The sequence below is a fragment of the Periplaneta americana genome, chromosome 2 (assembly GCF_040183065.1).
Source record: "Periplaneta americana isolate PAMFEO1 chromosome 2, P.americana_PAMFEO1_priV1, whole genome shotgun sequence".
Classification (NCBI taxonomy): domain Eukaryota; kingdom Metazoa; phylum Arthropoda; class Insecta; order Blattodea; family Blattidae; genus Periplaneta; species Periplaneta americana.
In genome coordinates, this window is record NC_091118.1 from 35075830 (window position 1) to 35103330 (window position 27501).

The 27501-nt window shown below is 36.6% G+C and overlaps 1 protein-coding gene across 1 annotated transcript; it reads right to left on the reverse strand.

Annotated features, from left to right (window-relative positions):
- LOC138695162 (UDP-glucosyltransferase 2-like) lies at positions 1-27501 on the reverse strand. The gene is made up of 4 exons (XM_069819619.1): positions 26702-27501; positions 23179-23395; positions 5123-5342; positions 1-1057 (listed from the first exon to the last, which is right to left on the reverse strand). Exons 1-4 carry the CDS (start codon positions 27404-27406, stop codon positions 727-729), a joined length of 1473 nt encoding a protein of 490 aa, XP_069675720.1. The 5' UTR covers positions 27407-27501; the 3' UTR covers positions 1-726.

Sequence of the window (27501 nt, forward strand, 5' to 3'; positions counted from 1 at the left end):
CAGTGCGTGTAGTTTCAAGTGTTCTGTAGAAGAAAAAATAATCAAGTGTTCTATGAAAGTACCTGTACCAGATAGAATAGACATTTTAATATAATTACGTACCTGTATACCTTCAAGGACTTGTAGAAGTGCATGATATAAAGAGAAAAAGTCGTCGAAGAGAGATCCCAAAGCAAGAAACATTGTCTTTTTTGGAGGAATAATATACAATTTATGTTACTTTCTTATTGTGAACTAAAGATATGTCTGTACTCATATATTGCCATTAAATATGTGACACACTGGTATGAAAATTAAATACTCGCGAATAACTTTTTTAAGTCGGCTATGATATTTTGAATTTAATTTGTGAATGATATGAATCATTTTGAATATGTAATAAAAGTAACAATATAAATTGATTTAAAACTGTATAATAATGTATTTCACACTACAACAAACAATACACTCCATATTTTGCCAGAACACTGTAGTTGTTATTATTATTGGTACTTGTTAAAACAAAATGAGTCCAAAAAATTAAAAAATATTTTAAGGTGATATGAAATGAGATAATTAAGATACAATGATTTTGTAATTAGATATATTAATGTACGGTTCTCCTGTAAAAATTTCACAGACAATCCATTAACTATAGGTAGTTTTTTCTATTTTTCTCGAAACATTTTTGTGACACCGATTCAAATGAATTTATTCGAAGACATAGATCCCATACTGTTACATTGGCTAATGCATGCTGTGCTTAACTCTTCTAGAGATAGAAGTAACAGGAGAATGATTCGTGACTGCAGCTTGTGACACATTACCGGTCACCAGTTTGAGCATTATTTTAAAACTGTAGAATACAATAAGTCCCAAGGCAATTATAAGGGCGATGATCACGAGTATGACGTCCAGTAGCAGATATTGGTACCAAGTCAGATCTAGTGCTGCAGATCGCAGATGTGGCGCTCCACGATGTCTGATGACGTACTCTGTCCAGTAGATGGCAGTGTCCAGCGCCGATTGCGGACGATCTCTGAACAGCTGTGACAGACGCTTGGCGTTTGTACGGTAACTGAAACAAGCGGTTAAAAGCACATGAAGCGTATATATGGTGTCAAATGATTCAGTATATTAAGAGGTTAAGCAAAGAAGAGTAACAGAAAAATCTTCAAGGAGAAAATCCAAAGTATTTATCTAAGGGAATGATGAGTGACACGAGCACGAGCAGGATGTTGCAATGCGAAGAGTTATGCGGCAGTTCAGGAAGGGCAACGGTCGGCAGTAGACTAAATGCATTATCAGCATCAGTGACAGTAGCGGCCGGTGATCGAAATCCTCGGTGAGGCCAGATGCAAGTAGTTTAAGTGCCTCCGATAGAAAATGTTTACGCGTATTTATGATATTAATTATGTTTGTTATTACATTATTAATATCATTATTACTGTATTATTATTATTATTATTATTATTATTATTATTATTATTATTATTATTATTATTATTATTAGTCTATTATTACTAGTAATAAAAAATAATAATTTCACTCACCAAATAAGCTGTTATGCTGCGAGTTTCAGTTATTGTTTCAGTGTGATGAAGCAACCCATATTATGTGTTGAAATTTTCCTTTCTTTTTTTTTTTCTTTTTATTTTTTTCCTTTGACAGCAACAAACAAGGCCAACAGAGAAGTTTATTTTACACCACATTACCACTTAACCATTTATGTTGCTCATACCAGGATGCAATAGAAACTCGCGTTTTAAGATTATCTGTCAGCAAAATTGTCAGCGATGTCGTAGGTATCTCGGTCGGCTCTCTCTTTATTTAAAACTTCCTTTCTTTCAATATTGTATGTATTATTTCTTCTCGAAAAAGGACACTCTAACAATGAATTAACTACACCAGCATTATTTCTGGCATTTGTTTCGGTTTATATTTTCCCGAAATACATAACAACATTGGTCCAGATCCACTACACAAAGTACAATAGTACAACACCCTCACTTAAGTCATAAACTAAGACATAAGAGGAGAGAATAGTGTGGATCTCTGCCTGCCAAAGAGCTGGAACGTTTGTTATTTATGGCCTATTTAGGAAGACAAGTCACCCTATTCCCACCCCACTCTACCCTTGAGGCCGGCCCATGGTTGGGAGGAGTGAAACCTGACCAGGCCAGACGAATTGTGCCTCAGTTGCAACGTTTTAAGCGCAACCTCAAAAGCCCGCGAAGACACACGAAAATTCAGAAGCAGACCCGGCACGAGCGATCCTGGCCTCATGAACAAATTTTACTGCAAAACAGATCTATATACATTATAAGTCAGACCCGGCACGAGAGATCCTGGCCTCAGGAACAAATTTTACTGCAAAACAGGTCTATCTCCATCACAAAGTTTTCAAATGCTTGTACAGCGATATATGCTTCATTCAAATAACTAATATATTACATAAAAACAAAATTTGATTTCAGTTAAGCCAAGTGACTGAGGCCCGGCCTCACTTGCCTCAGTCAATCAGCCGCCACTGATCAGTGATGACTTGGGAGCGGATGTTGATGACCTAAAAATCTACTTAAAATGATCATTAAAATGTCCTTAAACTAATGGAAAAATGACATGAAATTAAAAGAAAATGACATTTAAATATTATTCAAAATACTCTCACCAAAACTTCTTAAAATTAGTCACCTTGTTTCAATGACTGCCCTGCAAACCTTGGAGAGAGGAGGCAACTTCCTGGAATTTGACTAAGATAAAGGAAAAGGGCATGCAACAAAATGAAGGTCTTAAGGGAAAAGTATGGATTTACAACGTGTTTCAATCAGGAGCGGTCCATGTCATTGCCTTCATTCTCCGTCTCCTCCTTCCGCTCTTCGCTTTTGTTACCAGATCTTCCAAATGAGAGAGCGTGAATGACAAAACAAATTGTGGGCGCAGCGTGCATAATGCAATCTTTGTGTTAAAATGTACATTCCTTTTCAATCATATTGGGGACACAACGTCCTGTCCAGGACACGGTGAAAGTTTCTCCCCACTATCAAACATAAATTCTGAAGACACCCTCGTACCGACAAAAGAACAGTAGCGGTCAAAGTCCTCACTTAAACTAAGCTGCTGTCAAGCATTTTATATTACTTCCGTTGTGCGAAGTGAAGCCTTCAGTGGAATGAGGGATGGACTTTAGAGTCAGTTCCAAACTATAAAACTCAAACTTCACTGTTATTCACTTATTCAGTAGGTATTTACTACTGACCTATTTGCTTAGAAAAAGATTTAACAGACCTATCGGTAAAGAAGAAAGTAAAATGCATTCCAGATGATGTAAAAGTTCTTCAAAGTATTAGAAATGACCAAAAAAGTCGAAAAAATATTAAAATGACCAATTAATTCAAAAAGTAAAAAATGCTAAAAATGCAATATAAGAAATTAACTTTTTTAGTTGATATTAACATAGAAAGGATTTCTATATTAATAGGCATCGTCCTAATGTGAAAGATAAGATGGCAGCTAGCGAGAAAGCGTGCGCGAGATCAAGTTAAGGAAGGAAGAAGCTAGTGACGTCAGGTAATGGTAATCAGAGTATGACGTCGAAGAATAAGAAATCGTGCGGGTCAGCTAGCGAAATGCAAACACAGCAAAGTAAAAGTGAATAGGTGTTGGGGGCAATACCGAAAAGAGTAAACGAGCTGAAAAATAAGGAGCCGGAGAGGCGAACTGGTGAGAAGGAGAAGATAAGAGTGTTAAAAAAAATAAGAAGCATTACGACTTAAGGAATTGGTGTGAAGGGTTCAGTTGAAAAAGGAAAGGGTCAAGATCAATGGGCAAGGAGTGAGGGTAGTATGAGTGTAGCCAACAAGGTTAGTTACGTGAAGTGTTGTGTGAGTGAACTGTTACGTATGTCTGGAAACGAGAATAAATAATTGAATAGAATTGAGAATGGACCAAGAACAATAATAGTGAATAGAACTACTTGTTGTGGTGATTGTTATTATTATGTATAGGGGAGGATAATAAGCTATTTTGGTGTAAAAGGGTAATAGTTAGTCAGATATTACATGAATTTGTCGGCCCCGGTAGCGTAGTCGGTATAGTGCTGGCCTTCTGTACTCGAGGTTGCGGGTTTGATCCCGGCGCAGGTCGATGGCATTTAATAATAATAATAATAATAATAATAATAATAATAATAATAATAATGTTATATTTTCGCTGGCAGAGTTAAGGCCATAAGGCCTTCTCTTCCACCCAACCAGCCTTAATCAATACAATACATATTTAAATTACAAATATTTACACTACACTTAAAAGGTTCTCCAGCAATATTCTTCAGTTTTAACGACTAGTAGACTACATATTTATTTAAATTTAGATAAACCTATAAGATAAAGTTGTAACTTAATTTATGAGCTAATTTAATTCAATCAATTATAATTAATTTAATATTTGAGATAGCTAGTAAAATGATGAAAATCAATTTAATATAAGCTTACTAGGACTATGTTACAGGGAGAAAAAAATATATATATAAGTCTAAAATATATTTCTGTAATGAGAATATTAATGTAATTGGCATTGGAGGTTTTGTAAATCTATTTAGAGAAATTAATGATAATAATAAGAATGGACAGATGTTAGTTTCATTATAAGTAACAAATATTAATCAGCAATTAATCTGTTAAGTAAGAATTTATGTAATTTTGACCTAAATGAAGTTATTGTCCAACAACCCCTTACATCACTCGGAAGCGAGTTCCAATTTCTAGCAACTGAAACTGTATAAGATGAAGAATATAAAGAAGTCTTGTGGTAGGGTATAATGGGTAAATTGTTATGATGAGATCTTAAGTGTGCTTAAATGCGACAGGCTTATGTCAGTAGATTTACTGGCATGTAAAAGGACTCCTGCGGGACAAAATTCCGGCAAACCATCGATGCTGATATCGAAATCAGAGCAAATAAGTCCCTACCCTACTTACTGTCCACAAAAACAATTGCACAAATCTTAGCCAGTCTACTCGGTACCAGAAACAGCTACTTTTTCCTGCTAACAAATAAGTTCCCAGTCTTTTAGGGCAAGGAAGGTTGATTCCCGAACACTACACGTGATCCATCATGTCATTTGGAAAGATGATCAACTCACCTGGGATCATGGAGGACTTTCACCAGAGCCTTGAGGACGTTCTCTGTTGTGATGGAGTCGTAATTCAGCTGCACTGCCACCCCTTTTGAGACGTAGTTTTTCACATTGAGCTGCTGATCATTCATCATGGGCATGCCTATCATGGGTACACCGGCATATATCGCTTCTTGAGTTCCCAGAAGCCCACCGTGAGTTATGAAGACTCTGACATGAGGATGTTCTGAAAGTGAAGAAGGTTCTCGTTGATTTAAATGTTCAAACACGCTTAGATTGAACGAACTCTACAGATCTTACGACTCTTCGGATTTGAGATACATCATCCTGATGATTGTTCGTGTAAAAGTCTCGGAATGACGGAGAAAGTAAATGATCTTATGAACTGATTGAAAAAACACATGATGTTTTTGCCAGTTGGTAGTATGTTGAAAACACAGTTTATTTTTGGTAATTTGACAAGTAATTAATTATACAGGGCTTTCTGTTCAAAACTTCCTTGTCTGAATATGTATAAAATTTAAATTGAATTTAATTAAGCAAAGAAGACGTCAATTTAGATACTGATGGGAAGTATAAAACCAGTCTTAAGGTACGGTCACACGTCGCTACTTTTGCAGCGCTGCAGTACAAAAAACTGCGCAACTCTTGTACTGCGACGTGTGAACAACGGTGCAACCCGAAAAGTAGCGGCTGCCGAACCTGCTGCCCGCTACTTTTCCATGCTGCGCGCAACTTAAAAGTAGCGACGTGTGAACAGGGTTCTCAGGGTTGCAGCCGCAGCATTTTTGATATCGGTTTTGTTGAAACTTTTGCTGCGGTTGCGACCAGTGTTACCACTCAAATGTGTCAATGATACTTTTATTGTTTGGATATATTTTAATGTTAAATGTGATGAAAATAAATTATTTGTAACAGTTATTAAATACACAACACAGTCTGAGCATAATTGGTGACGATATAATTCATTTTTTAAATTTTCCGTAGCGTAGTTCCAAACAGGAGGGTTGCCAACATTGATTACGTGAATATACTGTTGGTTATCATTTAAGTATATAGGCGTTTTTAAAAGCTTTATAGTAAAAATAATGTCAATTTCTGAATACTAGATACGACAGAAAAGCAAATAATACGAGTAGATAAGGAAGCTTTCGCATGAGTTTCTTAATAATGCGAACATAACCACAAAATGTATATTGAGAAGTCAACACGGAGATGGGAACCTGCAGCATGACTGCGGCTGCAAAAGTAGCGCCTTGTGTGCGAACAGACTCGCAACCTCCAGTTGCAACTTTTGCAGCACTCGGGTTGCGCAGCACGAAAAGTAGCGTGCAGCGCGCTACTTTTGGCTTACGTGTGAACACGACACGCAACTTTTGCAGCTGCAGTACAAAAGTAGCGCTGCAAAAGTAGCGACGTGTGACCGTACCTGTAATTGCGTATTACGTTTTAACCCCTCATCCCCATTCTCCCCACTTTGAAATTTCAAATGGCACTCCTATTTTGCAATATTTAAATTTGAAAAAAGTATTCAAATGTTTATACATCTCAATAATTTGTCCTCGCATCTTTTGTTTTCTTCGTCGCCTGTTACGTCTGTCCTAAAAAAAGAAGAATGACAACGTACTGCAAAGAATGCCGCCGTGCATACTGCAAAGAACATCGAGGAAATGTCTGCACGAACTGTTGTGAGTGAGGCAAGATAGACTGTTGTAAGTTAGGGAAGATAAACTGTTATGAGTCAACATAAACTATTGTGAGGCAATTGTAATGTGTGTTTCTAATGGAAATAAACGGTCGTAAATTTTACGAGGCTTAGTGTTTATGTACTAGAGGAATAGGGTTAATATTCCAAAGTTTAGATAGCACGAACATTAGGAAGTATTTCAACATTTAAATAAGGAAACATAGTCTTCAAATAACACAATTATTTATATGAAATAATGCTTTATATTATCAATAATATTATTCAGCATCCTTCTTGTGAGACTCATTATAGCAGTAATGAAAATGTTCAATGTAGCTTAGTAAATATGTGCTTGCACATAAGAAACAGAGATTTTATAATACGTCTCAAAATTCTTCAAAATAAGATAGTCTATTACAGTTACAGTATCTAATAAGCATAAACCAAATGTACACGTTCATTTTACTTAAAATTTTTACAGTAGTGTATATTAAGATATGTTTAATCGCAGACGATTATTGACGTTGGAGCTACTTATTGCAACATGGATGCAGATTCTATTATTTCATATCCAACGACCATATCACGAAATGTCAAGGACGGAGCAAACAAGATTCGAGCTGAAGTTATTCCAGACTGAAAGGAATCACCGGACAACATTGATTAACGTTTTAATAGTTCTAAGATGAAATCAAGCCGCTGAAGTCAGATCCGAGCCCAGAGAATGCCTGTCATATTACATTTTATCGGAAATAATATTTCTGAATTTGCAGTACATGAAAAATTATCCATTCCCTCTATTGTACTACACATGCACGTTTATGTTTAAGATTATGCTCGACCATGCCGAAATGTAGTAAATATACACCTGGTAGCAGCCCTTTAATGGACCTCATTAAAGTACACCTATTCATTAAAGTTCAGGTTTTCAACCAATCAGAAAGCACCATTGTAGCAATATGAAAGCGCAAGTATCGATTATTCTCGGATATGCAATCGAAAGACAACTAGCGAAACGACACGGAGGCTGGAAATCCAATACAGTCGCAGAAGGTTATGTTCTGTTACTGTAATAATTAGCGTTAATTGTAAATAATATTCAGATAAATTCAATTTGTCATCTCGTTTTTCAATGTATAAATCAATTTCAAGGTTATATCAAGATTAATGTTTATTTTACTCTCTAGATTATATCAAGGTCAATGACATTTGTTTCTCGGAAAAAATCAATACTTTCGCGTCTGCGCACATCTCACAATTTACGAGATATTGCACAAGGTCAGTTCCGCTCCCCAGTCGGATAATAATAACATGAATACTTATAAATAATTTCAAGTTAGAAAAAGTCGTATGAAACTTGCCTATAATGGTAATTAAGACACTCGTATGAAAATTATGAAACTCACTTGCGCTCGTTTCATAAACATACTCGCGTCTTAATTACTACCATTATAGGCTCGTTGCATAATGTACTGTTATTCCATAACCTTACGTCTGACAATATCGTATTTTACAACAACAAAGAAGACTGCTGGGACTGCCAAATTATGACCCTGGAGACTTTTTATTGATGCTTCGAAACACTGTGAAGAGAGCCCTCCTTCACTAAGAGAACAGGAATGTCTCTGCTCCGTTTGGTCATTCTGTGTTTCTGAAAGAATATTCCGCAAATGAAGAGCTTGTCTCCGAAGAAATAGCCCCCAATATTTTAAATATGGGATCAAAAACACAAAGAAAAACAGTCTGATGGAGAGTGTGATGTTCTGCTGCCTTCTCGTCATATAAATTTAGTTCTAATGGAGCATTTTTTCGGCCTTGGACAATGAGGGGCTTAGTAAACGAAATGTTGAATGACTTCAGGGAATTGGGATGAAACGTTAGCGTCAATGTTCACATGTTACACTCGCATTTGGAATATTTCCCTCAGAATCTTGGGGACTACAGTGAAGAACAGAAAGAAAGATTTCAGCAAGATCTCAAGAAATTTGAAATTAGATACGAAGCCAGGTGGAACAGCACAATGCTCGCTGACTACTGCTGAATGCTGAAGAGAAACATTTAAGAAAATATAGGCAATCGGAAGAAGCTTCACATCCAAAAAAAAATAAGATTACAATGATCAGGCTGGCTGCTATGTGCTGTGAAGTGTGTATATTCCTCATTATTCTGCAATATTCCTTTATGTGTATTTTATACTATACAAGTGACTGGAGCAACAGTAACAAATATAAATGACACTCGGGAGGAAATTAAACGCAGAATAAATATGGGAAATGCCTGTTATTATTCGGTTGAGAAACTTATCATCCAGTCTGCTGTCAAAAAATCTGAAAGTTAGAATTTATAAAACAGTTATATTACCCGTTGTTCTGTATGGCTGTGAAACTTGGACTCTCACTTTGAGAGAAGAACAGAGATTGAGGGTTTTTGAGAATAAGGTTCTTAGGAAAATATTTGGGGCTAAAAGGGATGAAGTTATAGGAGAATGGAGTAAGTTACACAACGCAGAGCTGCACGAATTGTATCCTTCACCTGACATAATTAGGAACATTAAATCCAGACGTTTGAGATGGGCAGGGCATGTAGCACGTATGGGCGAATCCAGAAATGCATATAGAGTGTTAGTTGGGAGGCCTGAGGGGAAAAGACCTTTAGGGAGGCCGAGACGTAGATGGGAAGATAATATTAAAATGGATTTGAGGGAGGTGGGATATGATGATAGAGACTGGATTAATCTTGCTCGGGATAGGGACCAATGGCGGGCTTATGTGAGGGCGGCAATGAACCTCCGGGTTCCTTAAAAGCCAGTAAGTAAGTAAGTAAGTACAAGTGACAACTGCCATCAGTTTCTAACATGCATATTGCGTCGTATTTATGTTAGTTTGTTTCTGTTTTTGTGATCAGATATGACATTTATCCATTTTTATTACTTTTTACACTTTAACCACGAAAAATTGTTTGTTTTCGTTTTTTAAGTTTTGTGTGTGCCATGGCAGATGTGCAGAGAAAATGTTTATCCCTGTATGTGATGGTCACATTTCTGTGATTTTTTTCAATTTTAAATTATATTAATTTTTATTATAATCACATGACTTGGATCTGAGAGCAAAAATTATGACTATATTATATCTTCAGTTACTTAGGATAGTGAATGCATAATTATTTTGAAGGTTAAAACAAAGTAAAAAAGAAAACATATCCCACGGAATTGATAAGTTTGGCTACTGAGTATTACTTTAATCTCCTTTTTGCCAAAAAAAATGTTCTAATCTGATGCAAAAGGACCGATTGCAGATTTGGGTTCTGCTCACCTGAAATATATCACATCCAAGGGAGACAGGGTTGACAGCGTGTACCCTAACGTTTCGTGAACGAAAAATTGTCTAGTTAATTTAATTATTCATTTAGAATATTAATTATTTCCAAATACATGACATTATTGTATTTCCCGCTTTACCTATTTTCGACTCACTTCGACAATCCTCGTGCTCGCATCTGTTACACTAAGCACGTTGCTACAGTAGCCGAAAGTAGACGCTAGGCTGACCGGTCTGTCTATTTTACCATCAGTGTTTTCAACACATAAATTGTATCCCCGTCAGTCTAATACCTGGAAATCCGTCATAATCCGTCAAAATAAAAAAGACCCACTCAATATACTCGTATCTACCAGAGGTCTGCATCGGACGTTTTCGCTCGAGCGCCAAGTAGTTCATAGCGTAATCCGATAGGTAGCGCATATGCATGATGGGTAAAATTGTCGCGAGCGATAAATCCTCGAACGGTGTAAGCCGAACATTAGACATTCGTTCTTGTTACAGTGATGAACTGTGTAGTAACATCATAGATGTTTATCATTTCAAAACTTTGCAGTGTTTAACTAACCTCTCCATAGTACAACTACAAAGCTTGCTTTAAAATGTAATATAAATGTTGTAGGTAAATGTCCCCCCCCCCCCACGGGAGTGATTTTGTTTTTGCCATATCTGATAGATGTTATTGGATGCAAATGTAATTATTATAAACTGAGAACATAATCACGATAATGCAAGAAATGTATCAAATTTTCTAGTAATAATAATAATAATAATAATAATAATAATAATAATAATAATCTCTAATAATTAGTGTATCTATCTTTGCGTCTGTAACAGTTGTGCAGCATGATTATTCGTTTTATTATATTATCTGTGACATTATCTCTGTACTAATATTGTTATTAAAATATTGCTATATAATAATATTTTGTAAATCGTTTCTACATTGTCGCATTATATAGGCGAAACACTATGTATGGACCTATCATATTATATATGTGGTAAATGAAATATTGAATAATTATTAATTAGCAATAATAACTGTATATCGAAGTTTTTCATACTATATTATTTATAACTTCATGTTACTGTTTTGGTACGTTCCATTAGACGTTTGTCATAAACGCAGAAAATAAAGCCTTATTTTTACCGTGTGAGCAAAACACGTGTATCTTATCTGTCGCCTTCCATACAAGATAAAACATGTCGGTGAGATGACCTTGTACTGTGCTTCTATTTATTACGAGCGTATCACGACCGATCTTATCTCACTCGAGCGTGCGACATTCGACCGAGTTCAAGCGAGCGATTTAACTCCAATGCAGCAATCTACATAAAAATAAAAAGCAAATTTTAACACAACTTACCAATCTTCATTAAAATAATAATTCTTTAACCTCTGACTTGATGACGAGGAAATGTGAAACAGGGGATTCTTTAACATAGTACGTCACAGGCAGAGCTATTCAAAGAAAAAGTAAAATCCCTCAAAAATTAAACAATTAAAATGACAGCAACTAAAAAAGTCAAAAGACAATGTATATCGTAAATTCTGTCAGAAAATCCGTCACCCGTCAAAGCCATTCTTTTCCCGTCCGTCCAGTTGGCAACACTGTTTACCATTGAATTTCAAAGCTTTCAGATAGAGCAACACTAACGCTATCTGGCAATGAAACTATGACATTTCTATAGCGAGATTTCTCCGCCCAGTAGAGAATAGTACCAGCTTTTCTTCTTGCTCTCATTGGCTAGTATTTGAATCTCAGTAATAAAGGTGCTCTTATTGGCTACATCTCAGGCATGCTTTTAATGTAATTAATTTGAATTTACTTTATTATGAGACTCGTCTAATAGTACATTATGCAACGAGCCTATAATGAAGGTAATTAAGAAGTGAGTATGGATATTTATGAAACGAGCGCAGGCGAGTTTCATAATTTTCATACGAGCTTCTTAATTACCATTATAGGCGAGTTTCATACGACTTTTTATGCTCGACCATATTTCTAACTTGATATCATTAATTTTATTGTATCTGACCTGGAGCAATGTCCCGTATGTTGTGAGATGTGCGCAGACGCGAAAGTATTGATTTTTTCCGAGGAACAGATGTCCACATTGACCTTGCTAGGCCATAAGAACCTACAGAGATAACATTGAAATAAAATTAGACATTGAAAAACGAGATGACAAATTGTATTTATTTGAATATTATTTACAATTAACGCTAATTATTATAGTAACAGAACATAACCTTCTGCGACAGTATTGGATTTCCAGCCTCCGTGACTTTTTGCTAATTCTCTTTCGATTGCATATCCGAGAATAATCGATACTTGCGGTTTTATAACGGTAGAAATCTGACCTGTCATTGGCTGAACAGTTGTAACCTGAGTCGTCATTGGCTGAAAGACCTGACCTTTAATGAATAGGTGTACTTTAATGACATGCATTAAAGGTCTGCTACCAGGTGTATAATTACTACATTTCGGCATGGTCGAGCATAAATAAAATAATGATATAATAATATTAAAATACGAAGCATAGCGAACTTACAACTAATAAATGATAGCGTCAAACCCTTCAAGCACATGCCTTTTCTTGCCCGCCAATATTAGTTACGGTATTGTATTTAGATTGTTTCAAAGTTATGAGTGTGGTGTAAGACGTGAGAGCCGGCGGATTGAAGTCATTTACAAGAATATTATTTAAGGTGAGTTATAAGAAAATCTATTTATTTCTTATTTCTCTTATTAAATCCACACAACAGTGAATTATATTATTTTTGTATTCTAACAGTATATCATTTGGCAGTTCCCCGCTGCCTATTTAGTCTATATTTAAAAATAAAACGAGCGCACGTAAAGTTATAGGGTTTGTCCTAGTTTTAAACTGCAGTCATTAATACAATTTTGAACATAGATCTGTATGCGTCGAAAACAAAATTCCATACATAATAATATGATTGAAATAGGTTAAATAAAAAAAATATGTCTACCCCATTAACTCACGCTTCGCCACTAATCACATCTAATAGTTCGTGCAATGATCGGAAATTCAAAATTTGTTGCCTAATGCAATCAATGGAGAAATCGCTATTTGGTTTTAAAATTTATAATTTTTGTTCAGTCTTATCTAGAATTTCCTCCTTGGTTTCTACAATGTATTTACTTTTGTCCTGTAACAATACAAGTCACGTTGCTGTTATTTCCGGCGTGGCTCCGCCTCTTTGCTCACGTCATAGTAAGAGTAGGTTCTATAAAGAGTAGGTACATATAATCGTTCGCCGTTTTAGTTCTTTCATTGCCAGTTGTGGTTAGCAGACGACGCTATTTTCCGCACAGTTAAACATTATCACGTCGTAGCACTTATGATAATCGCTTTGTAAATTTTAGGTTTCATAGATAAATATCCAAGGAAAGCATAGAAAAAATTCGAAATCAAAATGTTCTTTGGGAAGGGAGAAAAAATTACTAACTTGGAAGTGTCCTGTTCAAAATAGACATTGACACCTTCAAAAGTTTTTCTTTAGATGGGAGTCAAAGCGAGAGAAATGTTTAGAAAGAATTACTTTTAAAAGTGATTCCTATTCGAAATCTGTATCGTACTAGTTTCCCAGTTACTGGGAGTAACATATGCGCAGAGTAACAACTTAGGTCTGTTAGAACTGTGGATTCTCATAGAAAGGCCGGCCCTTCGGCGGGGCCCCGCCCTTTGTGGGGCTCGCTGCCGGGAAAAAAATTCAATCTGTCGATTACGTTCTTGTTATAATGTTTAATGTGAGAAACTTAAAAATAAATAGCTAAGTGAATGTTACCTAACGAAATCAATTGTTGACTATAACGTTAATGTTTATGGATCAAATGTTGCACTGTTTGTTGAAGGTTTAATTACCGGAGTATCCAGCTGCATGGCTCTAAGTCGATTGTGACCCTTGATTCTATTATTGTTATTATTATTATTATTATTATTATTATTATTATTATTATTATTATTATTATTATTATTATTATTATTTTAAATACGCCTAAAAGAGCGCGGAATTAAAATTTGTACTATTGTAAATTCTCGTCTGCTTGCTGCAAACGGCAAGGAAAGAACGAAAATGGCGGACGATTATACCCAGTATCTATAGAACCTTACGAAGTCCATAACAAAACCAACAGCGAATGAAAAGACGCACATGTTTAAATGTAGCCGACTTGCAACGTGATTGGCTGCCGGAAATAAGAGCGACAGGACTATACAAATATTATAACCAGAGACCGGAAGTTTAGACATTATGAATAATTAAAAAAGGCATCATAAATAACTAGAACAGACAGGTCAAAAGGCATCATAAATAGCTAGAACAGACAGGTCAAAAGGCATTATAAATAGCTAAAATACGCAATAATTTTACTGATATGTTGCGATATGGAATATTTCTTTTCGTAGTTCACTGGCTGCTCACATATTTTGCATGTAAGTACAAAATACGTCGCATCCAAAAGTATTAACGTAACTTTGCAATTTACTGCGTAAAGGAATACTGAATTTCTGCATCTTGCTAATGAAAACTGAAAGAAAAATAATGTTAGACCTGCACTCACTGTTACTTTGTCAAATAAACACAAGTGATAATTAAAATGCTTACTATTATACATTTTTGCACGGCAGCGCTCATTGTTGCAAAGAGAATATGAACTGACTGAAAAACAATACCATATACATTCGGTGAAGTCACTTTCATTGTAGCGGTTACAGAAATAAATTAAAATAGATTTGTAGGTAATTTTAATAATAAATTAATAAATAATCAAATAAAGGCAAGAAAGCATTTATTTTATAAATTAGGCATTTATATTAAGAAGACAGAAAAGGGCAACATAAAACTATGACGTTTCAATCACAAATGTATAATTCGTACAGATTTACTTTCAAAATGAAGATAGATTTTACACATTTAAAAAGGCATTCTGCCAAAGTTCCGATCTCTGATTATAACTGTCCCGTTCAACTTGAGGATAAACACGAACGTTTTTTTTTTAATTTTTTTTATTGCTGCTTATAGTTTATATTTATATTCTTATAGACATCAAAGTTTCTTAACATTTTATTTTATTTCATTGATTTATTAATTTATTATTTAAGTATTTTATTGCAATTGTTTATTGCATACCCTCTAGGTATGTAGATGAAATTATTGGGGATCATCAGTGTGATTTTAGGCGTAATAGATCGACTACTGACCAGATATTTTGTATTCGACAGATAATGGAGAAAAATGGGAGTATAAGGGTACAGTACATCAGTTATTCATAGATTTCAAAAAGGCATATGACTCGGTTAAGAGAGAAGTTTTATATGATATTCTTATTGAATTTGGTATTCCGAAGAAACTAGTTCGATTAATTAAAATGAGTCTCAGTGAAACGTACAACAGAGTTCGTATAGGTCAGTTTCTGTCAGATGCTTTTCCAATTCACTGTGGGCTAAAGCAAGGAGATGCACTATCACCTTTACTTTTTAACTTTGCTCTAGAGTATGCCATTAGGAAAGTTCAGGATAATAGAGAGGGTTACATCAGCTGCTTGTCTATGCGGATGACGTGAATATGTTTGGAGAAAATCCACAAACGATTAGGGAAAATACGGGAATTTTACTGGAAGCAAGTAAAGAGATAGGTTTGGAAGTAAATCCCGAAAAGACAAAGTACCGGTAGGCTATATGATTATGTCTCGTGACCAGAATATTGTACGAAATGGAAATATAAGGATTGGAAATTTATCTTTTGCAGAGGTGGAGAAGTTCAAATATCTTGGAGCAGCAGTAACAAATATAAATGATACTCGGGAGGAAATTAAACACAGAATAAATATGGAAAATGCCTGTTATTATTCGGTTGAAAAGCTTTTATCATCCAGTCTGCTGTCAAAAAATCTGAAAGTTAGAATTTATAAAACAGTTATATTCCCGGTTGTTCTTTATGGTTGTGAAACTTGGACTCTCACTTTGAGAGAGGAACATAGGTTAAGAGTGTTTGAGAATAAGGTGCTTAGGAAAATATTTGGGGCTAAGAGGGATGACGTTACAGGAGAATGGAGAAAGTTACACAACACAACTGCACGCATTGTATTCTTCACCTGATATAATTAGGAACATTAAATCCAGACGTTTGAGATGGGCAGGGCATGTAGCACGTATGGGCGAATCCAGAAATGCATATAAAGTGTTAGTTGGGAGGCCGGAGGGAAAAAGACCTTTAGGGAGGCCGAGACGTAGATGGGAGGATAATATTAAACTGGATTTGAGGGAGGTGGGATATGATGATAGAGAATGGATTAATCTTGCTCAGGATAGGGACCAATGGCGGGCTTATGTGAGGGCGGCAATGAACCTCCGGGTTCCTTAAAAGCCAGTAAATAAGTATACCCTCTAGGTTCACTGATCAAGTAATGGAGCATCAGGTACTTTAATAATTTTCATAGCTCATACTGTAAACACATCAATTGAAGAGAATTTTCGGTTTATGATACCCTCAAACGACAGAGATCTACCGGTCGACAGCGATGCTTTATCTGATGTTTTTCTTTCTGCAGAGTCTAGACTCGCGGCAGCCAGCCTGCTACATATGAGCCTTTCAGAGCAGAAGTGGTGTTAGTCAAAATTGGGTAATGAGCTTTAAAGTAAAAATTCTGTAAAATACAGCGCAAAATAGTACGCCTAATTAATATGTCCTTCGTGCTGTCCACTGACTACTAATTGTTTAAATAAATTGGATATTAATTGATACTTTGCGCTGTAATTTACAGAATGTTTACTTTAACCCTCATTACCCATTTTTTACTTACACCACTTCTGCTCCGAACGACTCATATAAGCTTAGTACGCAGCGACCAATCGACCTAGCGACCGCACGAATATCATGGCTCCCGGTAGGTCGTTTGTAAAGGAATGTAGATCTCTAATACCGAATCTATTGTTGGTATGGGAGAGGATAATATGATTCCTGCTCCACATGTAAATCCTCCTATTTCTATTATTCCTGATAGGGAAGACTATAATCTATCCCCCTTGGTCAATATACGAGGCGCATCCAGAAAGTAAGTTTCCCGATTTTTTCCCCTTGAAAGTAAACGTAATTAGCCGTGTCAATTGCGCATGCGTAACAGATCTATCACGTATCAATCATATGCTAGCCGGACAGGTCCCGCCTGGTGCCAGTAGCGTGGCAGCAGTGGTCCGAAATGGAAGTTCTTATTCCTTCTCCCGCAGCCTGCGAGGTTCGGTCGGTGATAAAGTTCTTTTAATGCACAAAGCATTGAGCCAATTGAAATTCATCGGCAGCTCTGTCAGGTCTATGGGCCGAACATCTCTCTCTCTCCCTCCCTCCCTCTCTCTCTCTCTCTCTCTCCCTCAATTTCGTCCTGTCCGGTGAGCGTTTTGGCAACGACGAAGAGCTGAAGACGTATGTCACACGCTGGTTCCATTCATAGGCGGCAAAGTTCTACGACAGAGGGATACAAAAGTTGATCCCACGATACAAGTGTCTCAATTCTGATGGTGGCTATGTTGAAAAATAGCTGAAACATTGCTGTACCTATTGCCAATAAATGTTTTCCTGAAAGTGTGTGTGTTTTTTTTTTAAATAGGGAAACTTACTTTCTGGATGCTCCTCGTATTACGGCTTTTCAAACAGAAATTCTATATTAGATTGCTCTCAGGGAATTCTAAATAGATCTTACGAAGGCATTAATATCTACATTTGCTCTCATAGCCATGTTGCACAAGTGCGCACAATCGACTCCAGGTTGATTGAAGAATGCAGAACTACTCTGGAAGCTTCAATCACAAGGAATAGGGGAGAGTCGGGTAGTATCGGACAGTGCGTTTCTTTCATATACCACCATATGGTAGTACGTGAATGACATGGTTACGTTTCTCTATGCGACATCACAGAAACGTAACCATGTCAATCAGTGTGGTAGATGAAAGAAACTCACTGTCCGATATTACCCGATGATCGATACTACCCGACTCTCCCCTAAAGTACAACGTATCTGGGTCCCAGATCACAGTGAAGTGTACAGCAATGAACAAACCGACTTACTGGCCAAGTATGGAGCTGCAGTCCAATGCTATTGCCCGAAACCCTGTGTTGGCATTTCTAAATGTACAATCAGACAGCTTCTAAAGGAGAACCTGATGAAATGTTTACTAGGAGCCTGAGTTCTACACCAGCCATGGTACAGGCTAAACACTCCTTATTGGAGAACCAAACTCTGACTCAGCTAAGCAACTCCTGGTTATAGAAAGGAGAATTTTAACATGACTTTTGACCGGATATAGCTATCGGAATAAATATCTACATACTTTGGGCCAGGAAATGTAGGATGAAGGCTGAGTCATCACCTCTCATTTAGCTAGATTGTGCAGGTCTAAGCCAAGTCAGACAATTTTCCTTTGCAATTTAGGTTTATGACACAGTCGATAAAATTCATTCTTTTCATGTGGAAACGTTTGATCATTCATAGCAGCAGCTACATATTTTAGGCGAAGATATAATAATAATAATAATAATAATAATAATAATAATAATAATAATAATAATAATAATAATAATAATTTAGTTTTGGTTTGCGCTTGTCTACTTTTCTTTGGATATATCTTTGAACCTCATAAGTGACACCAATAAGACATTACTCTTGAGGCAATTAACAAGCAAACATTCTGATGGGGGCAGAAAAATGTTTTCTGTCACCATGTTTATGTCAAAAAAAGTGCTTATACAAGTTTTGGTCACTCGACTGCAATTACGAGGGACGTAAAAAAAATAAGTTCGCCAGGGGCCGTTAATAGAAATAAAACACAATTTCACTGGGAAAATTTATTGAAACAGACACAACAATTCTTGACCTATTTTTCAACATATTCCTCGCGGAATTTTGATATTTGTGATATCATGGGATCGACAGAGAGGTACAGGTGGCTGTCAAACGCTGGTTCCAATCCCAGGTGGCTGACTTCTACGACGCAAGGATACAAAAATTGACCCATGGTATTACAAATATCTCAATTCCAGTGGAGGATGTGTTGACAAATAGCGCAAAAATTTCTGTATCTGTTTCAATAAGTCTTTCCATGCAACTATGATTTTTTTCTGTAAACGGCCTCAGGGAAAATCACTTTCTGGACGGCCTCATAATTACGGTCGAGTGGCCAAAATTTATATAAGCACTTGTTTTGACATTATTAACATTGTGGAAGAAAAAGATTCAACTTTCTTATCTGCCCCCCATCAGAATGTTCGCTTGTAAGCCAGTGGATAGTAAGGTTGGGTAGCAGGTTACTTCCTCCTCGATTGCGTACATCACTGACTGATCACATATTACACAAATCAAACGTGAATTTTATACATTGTCTTTCCTCTGACACATATCTTCAAGTAATAGATGTAGAACTATATATCAGCCAGCACCTCAATCAGAAGTGATTTCATGGTTGCAGTGAGTGTCTTATGAAACATTGTGTGTTATGATATTCTCCTATCACTTTGCTTTTGCTTTTCAATGACCGGTACCCCAGTGCATGCACCAAACAGCAGTGCCAGTACTTGGGTAAGTGTTAATCTTTAAAATTTTAAGTGCATTTGCGTAAAATTAGCTAGAAGTGCATCTGAAAAGTTTCATACAGATTGGTACCGTAAAATAGGCAACTGTAAAAGTGTATGTCACAAAAGAAAACTGTTTTCGAAAGAAGTTTAAAACCTTTATTTGAGCTTTGATTTGATAGTAAGGAAAATTAAACCCAGTATCATCGCAAAGGTCTCGTGACCAGAATATTGTACGAAATGGAAATATAAAAATTGGAAATTTATCTTTTGAAGAGGTGGAGAAGTTCAAATATCTTGGAGCAACAGTAACAAATATAAATGATATTCGGGAGGAAATTAAACACAGAATAAATATGGGAAATGCCTGTTATTATTCTGTTGAGAAGCTTTTATCATCCAGTCTGCTGTCAAAAAATCTGAAAGTTAGAATTTATAAAACAGTTATATTACCGGTTGTTCTTTATGGTTGTGAAACTTGGACTCTCACTTTGAGAGAGGAACATATGTTAAGGGTGTTTGAAAATAAGATGATTAGGAAAATATTTGGGGCTAAGAGGGATGAAGTTACAGGAGAATGGAGAAAGTTACATAATACAGAACTGCACGCATTGTATTCTTCACCTGACATAATTAGGAACATCAAATCCAGACGTTTGAGATGGGCAGGGCATGTAGCACGTATGGGCGAATCCAGAAATACATATAGAGTGTTAGTTGGGAGGCCGGAGGGAAAAAGACCTTTAGGGAGGCCGAGACGTAGATGGGAGGATAATATTAGAATGGATTTGAGGGAGGTGGGATATGATGATAGAGAATGGATTAACCTTGCTCAGGATAGGGACCAATAGCGGGCTTATGTGAGGGCGGCAATGAACCTCCGGGTTCCTTAAAAGCCAGTAAGTAAGTATCATCGCAAAGGTACTATCACATTGCAGTCTTCTAGGTTGATTTCGAGTTTATGGTGTGCATAATGAGCCATTTGAGCTTAAGTACTATAGTAGTAATTTAACCCTTAATTTAGGGTAAGAAGGAGAAGTAGGCGTTATAATGGATCATTGAGGAAGTTTTCAGAGTATGGGGTATAATTTTTTGTTAGAATTGAGAAATTTTCTATAGATTGACTGAACTCATGTATTAATTTGAAAGTACGCAATATTATGATATTGATTTCACAATGCCAAGTGTACTTATAGAAATTATTAACTTTAATTAAGTCGACTTTTGATGAGCAATACAAATTTTTCAACATAATAAATCTCAGAAACTTTATTATAATGGTCTAGTTTAAAGATTACCTTATTAAGGACTGTCATTAAAAATCAACTTTTTATATAACTTGTTTTTGGGATGTGTGCACTCATATTATTCATATGTGCAAATTTAAAAATATTTTTTTTAAACAAGTATGTAATAATGAGTAAAGAAAAGACTGTGCACTTAAAAATTATGTCTGACAGCATTAAATATTCGTAAATAATCCATCGTAAAAAATGCATACAATGTTGGTTGCAACATTTAGTATTGAAATATTAAAAAAATTATTATGATTTTTCCAAACGTCCAGGTACGGGTACAAGCCCCTTTCAAATAATTTCATACAGGCAAGACTTCAGAATTTTATGGTGGAGTTACACAAAATTTTTCTTTGATCAGCAAGGTCGAACTACAGACTCGCAATTAAAAAATCAGAATCACTCTCACACGACAAGTACAAGTTTTCACTCTCCAGAGAAGAGGAGACGATGTGCTTTTTTCAAGCCCGGGTTATTGGCTTATCTCTTGGATAATAATTGAAGAAAATAATCTACCAAAAAAGGTGATATTTTCCGACACATTGGAAATGAAATTAATTATTGTCGAACGTGTAATGAGATATTTTTCAAATTCGTGTGAATACAGAGTGATCCTAACTACTGATTTCAACCGCCTCAAGGGAAAAAAAAAACATGGGCAATTTTCTCATCTTCATCAGGAAGTCCTATCCAAACAATTTCACAAAAACAATCAGCAGTTGATTTCTACCAAAAAAAAAACCCCTCGGTAGCATGAACAACAACCAAGCGATACTCAATTTCAGTCTGGATTCTGTGTAGGATATGTGGTATGATAGTTGCTACTGTTTCCACTATACCATCACGTAAATTATTTATGTCAGTCTCCTTGGTGGAATACACAATATCATATTCTGCACAAGACTACTCCATAATTTAGAGCTGTCTCGAATACGTTCAGGACTATACGGGGTTTTGAGATCCTCATTTTCGAACATTAAGTCTGTAAACTTTCCCAGAAAAATGGAAAATTGCCTCGTCAGAAATACAAGAAGACTAAAAGAAATCTTGTTTGTCGTTAATGCGCTTTAGGTTTTCAATTGCAAATTCTCATCGCTTATGTTTGTCGATTCGCTTGATTTTTGTGTTGGCATCGTATTTGCATAATTTCCTTATTGACAGATAATTACCGGTTCCATTCACATCAATGACAAAAATATTTGAGTTGAACTTCTCATTGAAAACGATTAAATTTCCCAGTATCTTTGATCTTTCTTTCATAGATATTCAAAATCAGGGAAATTTGAGAGAGCTGTCCTGCATTGTTTACCCTTTACTCTGCTAAAAAAAAAACTTATATTTTTGTATCTGTAAAGTAAGTTGGCGTACTGTACTCCAACCAGGAGAAAGTCTCAGGGAATGAGACGCAGCGAGGCAATACTGTGAATGAATGTTGATGTCATAAGGTCACACACATGGGTACATGCATCTCTATTGCTAACTCTCAAAGCACAAGCGATAACACTGATACACAGATATTTATACTACCCTAGTTACAAAAGTAGATGACGGTTAATCTCCTGGGGCCGTATTCATAGACTTTTTTAGCGCGGGCTTCCGGTTGATGATCAGCGTTTTTCGTATTCATAAACCAGTGTTAGCGATAGGATATGACTTGAATTATGTACTAGTAACCAGTGGATAGCCGGGGCTAGCTTAGTACGCTCGTAGCGAGTGTTGCGAAATGTCTATGAATAGCACCCCTGGTCTTTTAATCCCTCCATACAGGAAATAACATATACAGGAGAGCGCATGTTTTTTAAACTGACGTTATAACGGTAACATTATCTATCTACTTCGCTGCAATATGTGACGCAATAGTAAGCACATTCCTTTCACGGCTAATCTCCTGGTTGGAGAACAGTATTTGCGTGGAACGAATAGGCGATCTATTAGTGCGGGAGTGTGTTGCGGGATGCATCGGCTCGCGTCCGCTATGGGATAAGATGCGCGTGGTAGAAAGTGATATGTAGTGTGACATCTTAAACTGCAGTTAAGATAGAAATGATCTCTCTGCAGTCGCTCGCTCCCTTCAAGCAATGCTTTCTCCCAGAGCGGTCATTGGACTGGCCTCCTCCACTCACCACTTTCGCAAAGGACTTATTTCGTGTCCTATACGCTATGTTACTTACTGAGTATCTCAAGCTGTGGTAGCCAGGCTGCAGTCTTGACATTTGTCGGAAGTTCTGAAATGTTCCCAGTCTTCCACAGAACTCGCTGTGGTAACTGTGAGAAAGCGTCGATGAATGCCCGCAGCTTGGTTTCTGTGAAGGTCTCACTTCTAATCATTGAGCCCATAGAGAAGTAAATGACTCCCTCTTTGGCTTCATCGAGGTACGTCTGCAAGTCCTGTACAACCAAAGAAAGATTCACTCAATTACCGGTTGCATGTTAGTGTTATTTTGTACTTATTATTAGCAATGGCGTAGCGTCAGAGGAGACAGGATAGATATCGCCTATCCAAAAGTCACGAAAAAATTCATACTACAGATATCTATTATAATTTTCATATATATACATACATACATATTTGCATTTGAAGAGTCCACTGCAAAAAGGGGGAACGTCGAATTTATTTCATTTTGCAGGAAATGCAATTTAAACGTTGATATTCCTCCTTTTTGTGTTGTATACCAATTCCTCAACACGATGTAGATCTGGAACTATGATCTTTCTTGCAGTGCAACAAAGTATATTCTATTCTACTCCCTTTGACCTATAGTACTCTACCTTCATCTCATTTTTTTTTCATAAATTTACGACATTCCCCCCTTTTCCAGTGGACTCTTCATTTGTAAACAAATTTCGTGGATATTGAGAAAGATGGAACGTGTGAAATGGACAGACAGAATAAGAAATGAAGCTGTGTTGGAAAGAGTGGATGAAGAAAGAATGATGCTGAAACTGATCAGGAAGAGGGAAAGGAACTGGCTGGGTAATTGGTTCAGAAGAAAACTGCCATCTGAAGGATAAACTGGAAGGTACGGTGAACGGGAGAAGAGTTCGGGGCAGAAGAAGATATCAGATAGACGACATTAAGATATATGGATCATGTGAGGAGATAAAGAAGAAGGCAGAAAATAGGAAAGACTGGAGAATTCTGAATTTGCAGTGAAAGACCTGCCCTTGGGCAGAACACTATGAATGAATGAAACAAATTTCTTTAACTTCTGATGAAATTAATTAAGTTTCGCGTAATCTATTTTAGGCGCCTCAGAAATAAGTTTCCTGCAGCCATGATGGTTACTGCTTATGGGATACATGATTTCTCTCTCCCGTCTCCTTCAGTCTCTCGTAGCTGCACCAGAGTACCCGCTCTGGCTTCGCTTTAAAAACGTGCAGGCGCAGGACCACCTCGTTCCCTCACACATACAGAGTGACTTATGTAGCTTAATTCCAAAGAAATTCTGAGATAAAAATGTCCTAATCTCAATATTTTCGAAGTTATACTAATTTGAAGTTGTTTATAAAATACCCTTCTTCTTTAGTTTTAAGGGTAAAAGAATGTTACAAATAAAGAATGAACAATTTTTCTTTTTTAAATTTAGACCTGCCAGAGGCCGTTTACCAAAGTTATCTTTGTTTTCTGTTTTAGTTTTTTCATTTGTTTCCTTTGTTTTACATACACTAATACAAACACAACACCCATGCCCGAGGCCGGACTCGAACCCACAACCCTTCGTACCAAGCGATAGAGACATGCCATGCCCCTACCGCTTGAGCCATCCGGGCCGGCAGTCAATTCACAAGTATCATTCCTTTAATTGGCTAGTATACTTACTTACTTACTGGCTTTTAAGGAACCCGTAGGTTCATTGCCGCCCTCACATAAGCCCGCCATTGGTCCCTATCCTGAGCAAAATTAATCCATTCTCTATCATCATATCCCACCTCCCTCAAATCCATTTTAATATTATCTTCCCATCTACGTCTCGGTCTCCCTAAAGGTCTTTTTCCCTCCGGCCTCCCAACTAACACTCTTTATGCATTTCTGGATTCGCCCATACGTGCTACATGCCCTGCGCATCTCAAACGTCTGGATTTAATGTTCCTAATTATGTCAGGTGAAGAATACAATGCGTGCAGTTCTGTGTTATGTAACTTTCTCCATTCTCCTGTAACTTCATCCCTCTTAGCCCCAAATATTTTCCTAAGAATCTTATTCTCAAACACCCGTAGTCTCTGTTCCTCTCTCAAAGTGAGAGTCCAAGTTTCACAACCATAAAGAACAACCGGTAATATAACTGTTTTATAAATTCTAACTTTCAGATTTTCGATAGCAGACTAGATTATAAAAGTTTCTCAACCTAATAATAACAGGCATTTCCCATATTTATTCTGTATTTAATTTCCTCCCGAGTATCATTTATATTTGTTACTGTTACTTCAAGATATTTGAACTGCTCCACCTCTTCAAAAGATAAATTTCCAATTTTTATATTTCCATTTCGTACAATATTCTGGTCACGAGACATAATCATATACATTGTCTTTTCGGGATTTACTTCCAAACCTATCTCTTTACTTGCTTCCAGTGAAATTCCCGTGTTTTCCCTTATCGTTTGTGGATTTTCTCCTAACATATTCACGTCATCCGCATAGACAAGCAGCTGATGTAACCCGTTCAATTCCAAACCCCCTCTATTATCCTGGACTTTTCTAATGGCATACTCTAGAGCAAAGTTAAAAAGTAAAGGTGATAGTGCATCTCCTTGCTTTAGCCCACAGTGAATTGGAAACGCATCTGACAGAAACTGGCCTATACGAACTCTGCTGTACGTTTCACTGAGACACATTTTAATTAATCGAACTAGTTTCTTGGGAATACCAAATTCAATAAGTAAATTGTCATTGTCGTTTGTGGAGTGCAATAACGAACTCTGTGTTGCTGTGCGGAGGGCAAATCCCATTGTTGCCGAGAGCGTTTAATGTGAATTGTAGAAAGGAATTATTATTGTTGAGTTGAAATAAATTTACAATATGTCCAAAATAATGTATTTGTTTAAAAATCGAAAATACACTAAAACATAGCATTACCTACATAGATACAAATTCTTGGTAAACTAATAATCTCATTGCTTCTAAATTTTTGTCAGATCTTACATAGTGTATATATACAGCCATAAGGAACTCACTTTTTATTTAATTTAAGAAATATCTGTCAGTTTTCTGATATTTTAAATCATTAGAGTTTGAAAAAAATAATTTTCATTGCATGTATAAGGTTATGAAACTAACTTAATTTTCAAGTTATAAAAACAAAAACTGACTTTCATTATCACAAGCCAATATGTAAGATATGGTTAAAATTTTGGACCATCATTAGTTCGCCAAGAAATGCACCTTTGTGATCATATGTTTAAGTATATTTTCGATTTGTTGTAACAATTAAAAAATTGTAAAGGACAAATTAATAAACTAAATTAAGCGAACTGTAAGCCATTCAATTTGGCATTCTTTCAAGATTCAGTGGTAAAATATGTGTATGGCTATCTGAAATCTTCTGGTAGATTTTGTCAAAAGTGTTACTGCATGTTTTGCCATAATTGTTGTATGCATTCGTAACCCTCTGCCCTTAACGACTTTCAAAATGTAGGCCTACTATAATACCAAATTCATTGTGAACATTCACCGTCGTGTGCTTTGTACACTTACCTCTGGTAATTTTCCTCTATTGTTTATGTGTAATCCACCTACTTCCACAAACGTCGGAACTGCAGGTCTGGGAGTGTTGACTGAGAAGTGGCTGTTCACCAAGATGAGACTTGTGTTCCACTGTAATTCGTGTACCGATGGACAATTCTTACCAAAATGCTGTTCCAGCATTTCTTCTGTGGGCATATCAATTTCAATGCAATACCAAAGATTCGTGGCCAAGTAGAACACTGCGTTTACTAACCTTTCCCAGAAATTCATTTGATCTGTAAAAGGGAGATAATAGCTCGGTATGTACGCTGGGTTGTCAGGGTTACCATTCCGAATCCCTACCCACGGAAGACTTGTGCTTGTTGTTATACTAACTAGAGGGGCTTGAAAACGGTGGACAAAACCTATCAAACAGTCTGATCCCAAGAGATGTGTGATAATGACATCGTATGTTGTGTTGCTATTCATGAGGTTCATGATGTTTTGACTCTTTATCACAGAACGGCAAGTTTCCAGAAAGTTATTTTTGAAATATGACAGCACTTGATAGTATCCCATTCCCGACATCTGCTCTATGGACATATCATTTAACACTGCTGGACCAGAAATGCTGAAGTCTGTATAGTTGGGCATAGGTTTCTCCAGTGGATGGTGGCCGTACACTTCCACGTGGTGGCCTCGGGCTGCCAGAGCTCTGAAGAACGTGTGAAACATGACGTAGTGACTTCGTCCTGTGTAGTTGATGAGGCCCAGGATCCTTGCAGCTTCCGACACGCAGATAGGCAATACACAGATGATGAAAATGTGAA

Bases quoted from the DNA above. Each gene is read 5' to 3' on its own strand.
- LOC138695162 (XM_069819619.1), bottom strand. From the start codon at position 27,406: ATGTTTCACACGTTCTTCAGAGCTCTGGCAGCCCGAGGCCACCACGTG. The intron at 23,396-26,701 runs GTAAGTGTACAA...TTGGTTGTACAG, and splicing joins ATAGAGGAAAATTACCAGAG to GACTTGCAGACGTACCTCGA. The intron at 1,058-5,122 runs GTGAGTTGATCA...CGCTTGTTTCAG, and splicing joins AAAGTCCTCCATGATCCCAG to TTACCGTACAAACGCCAAGC.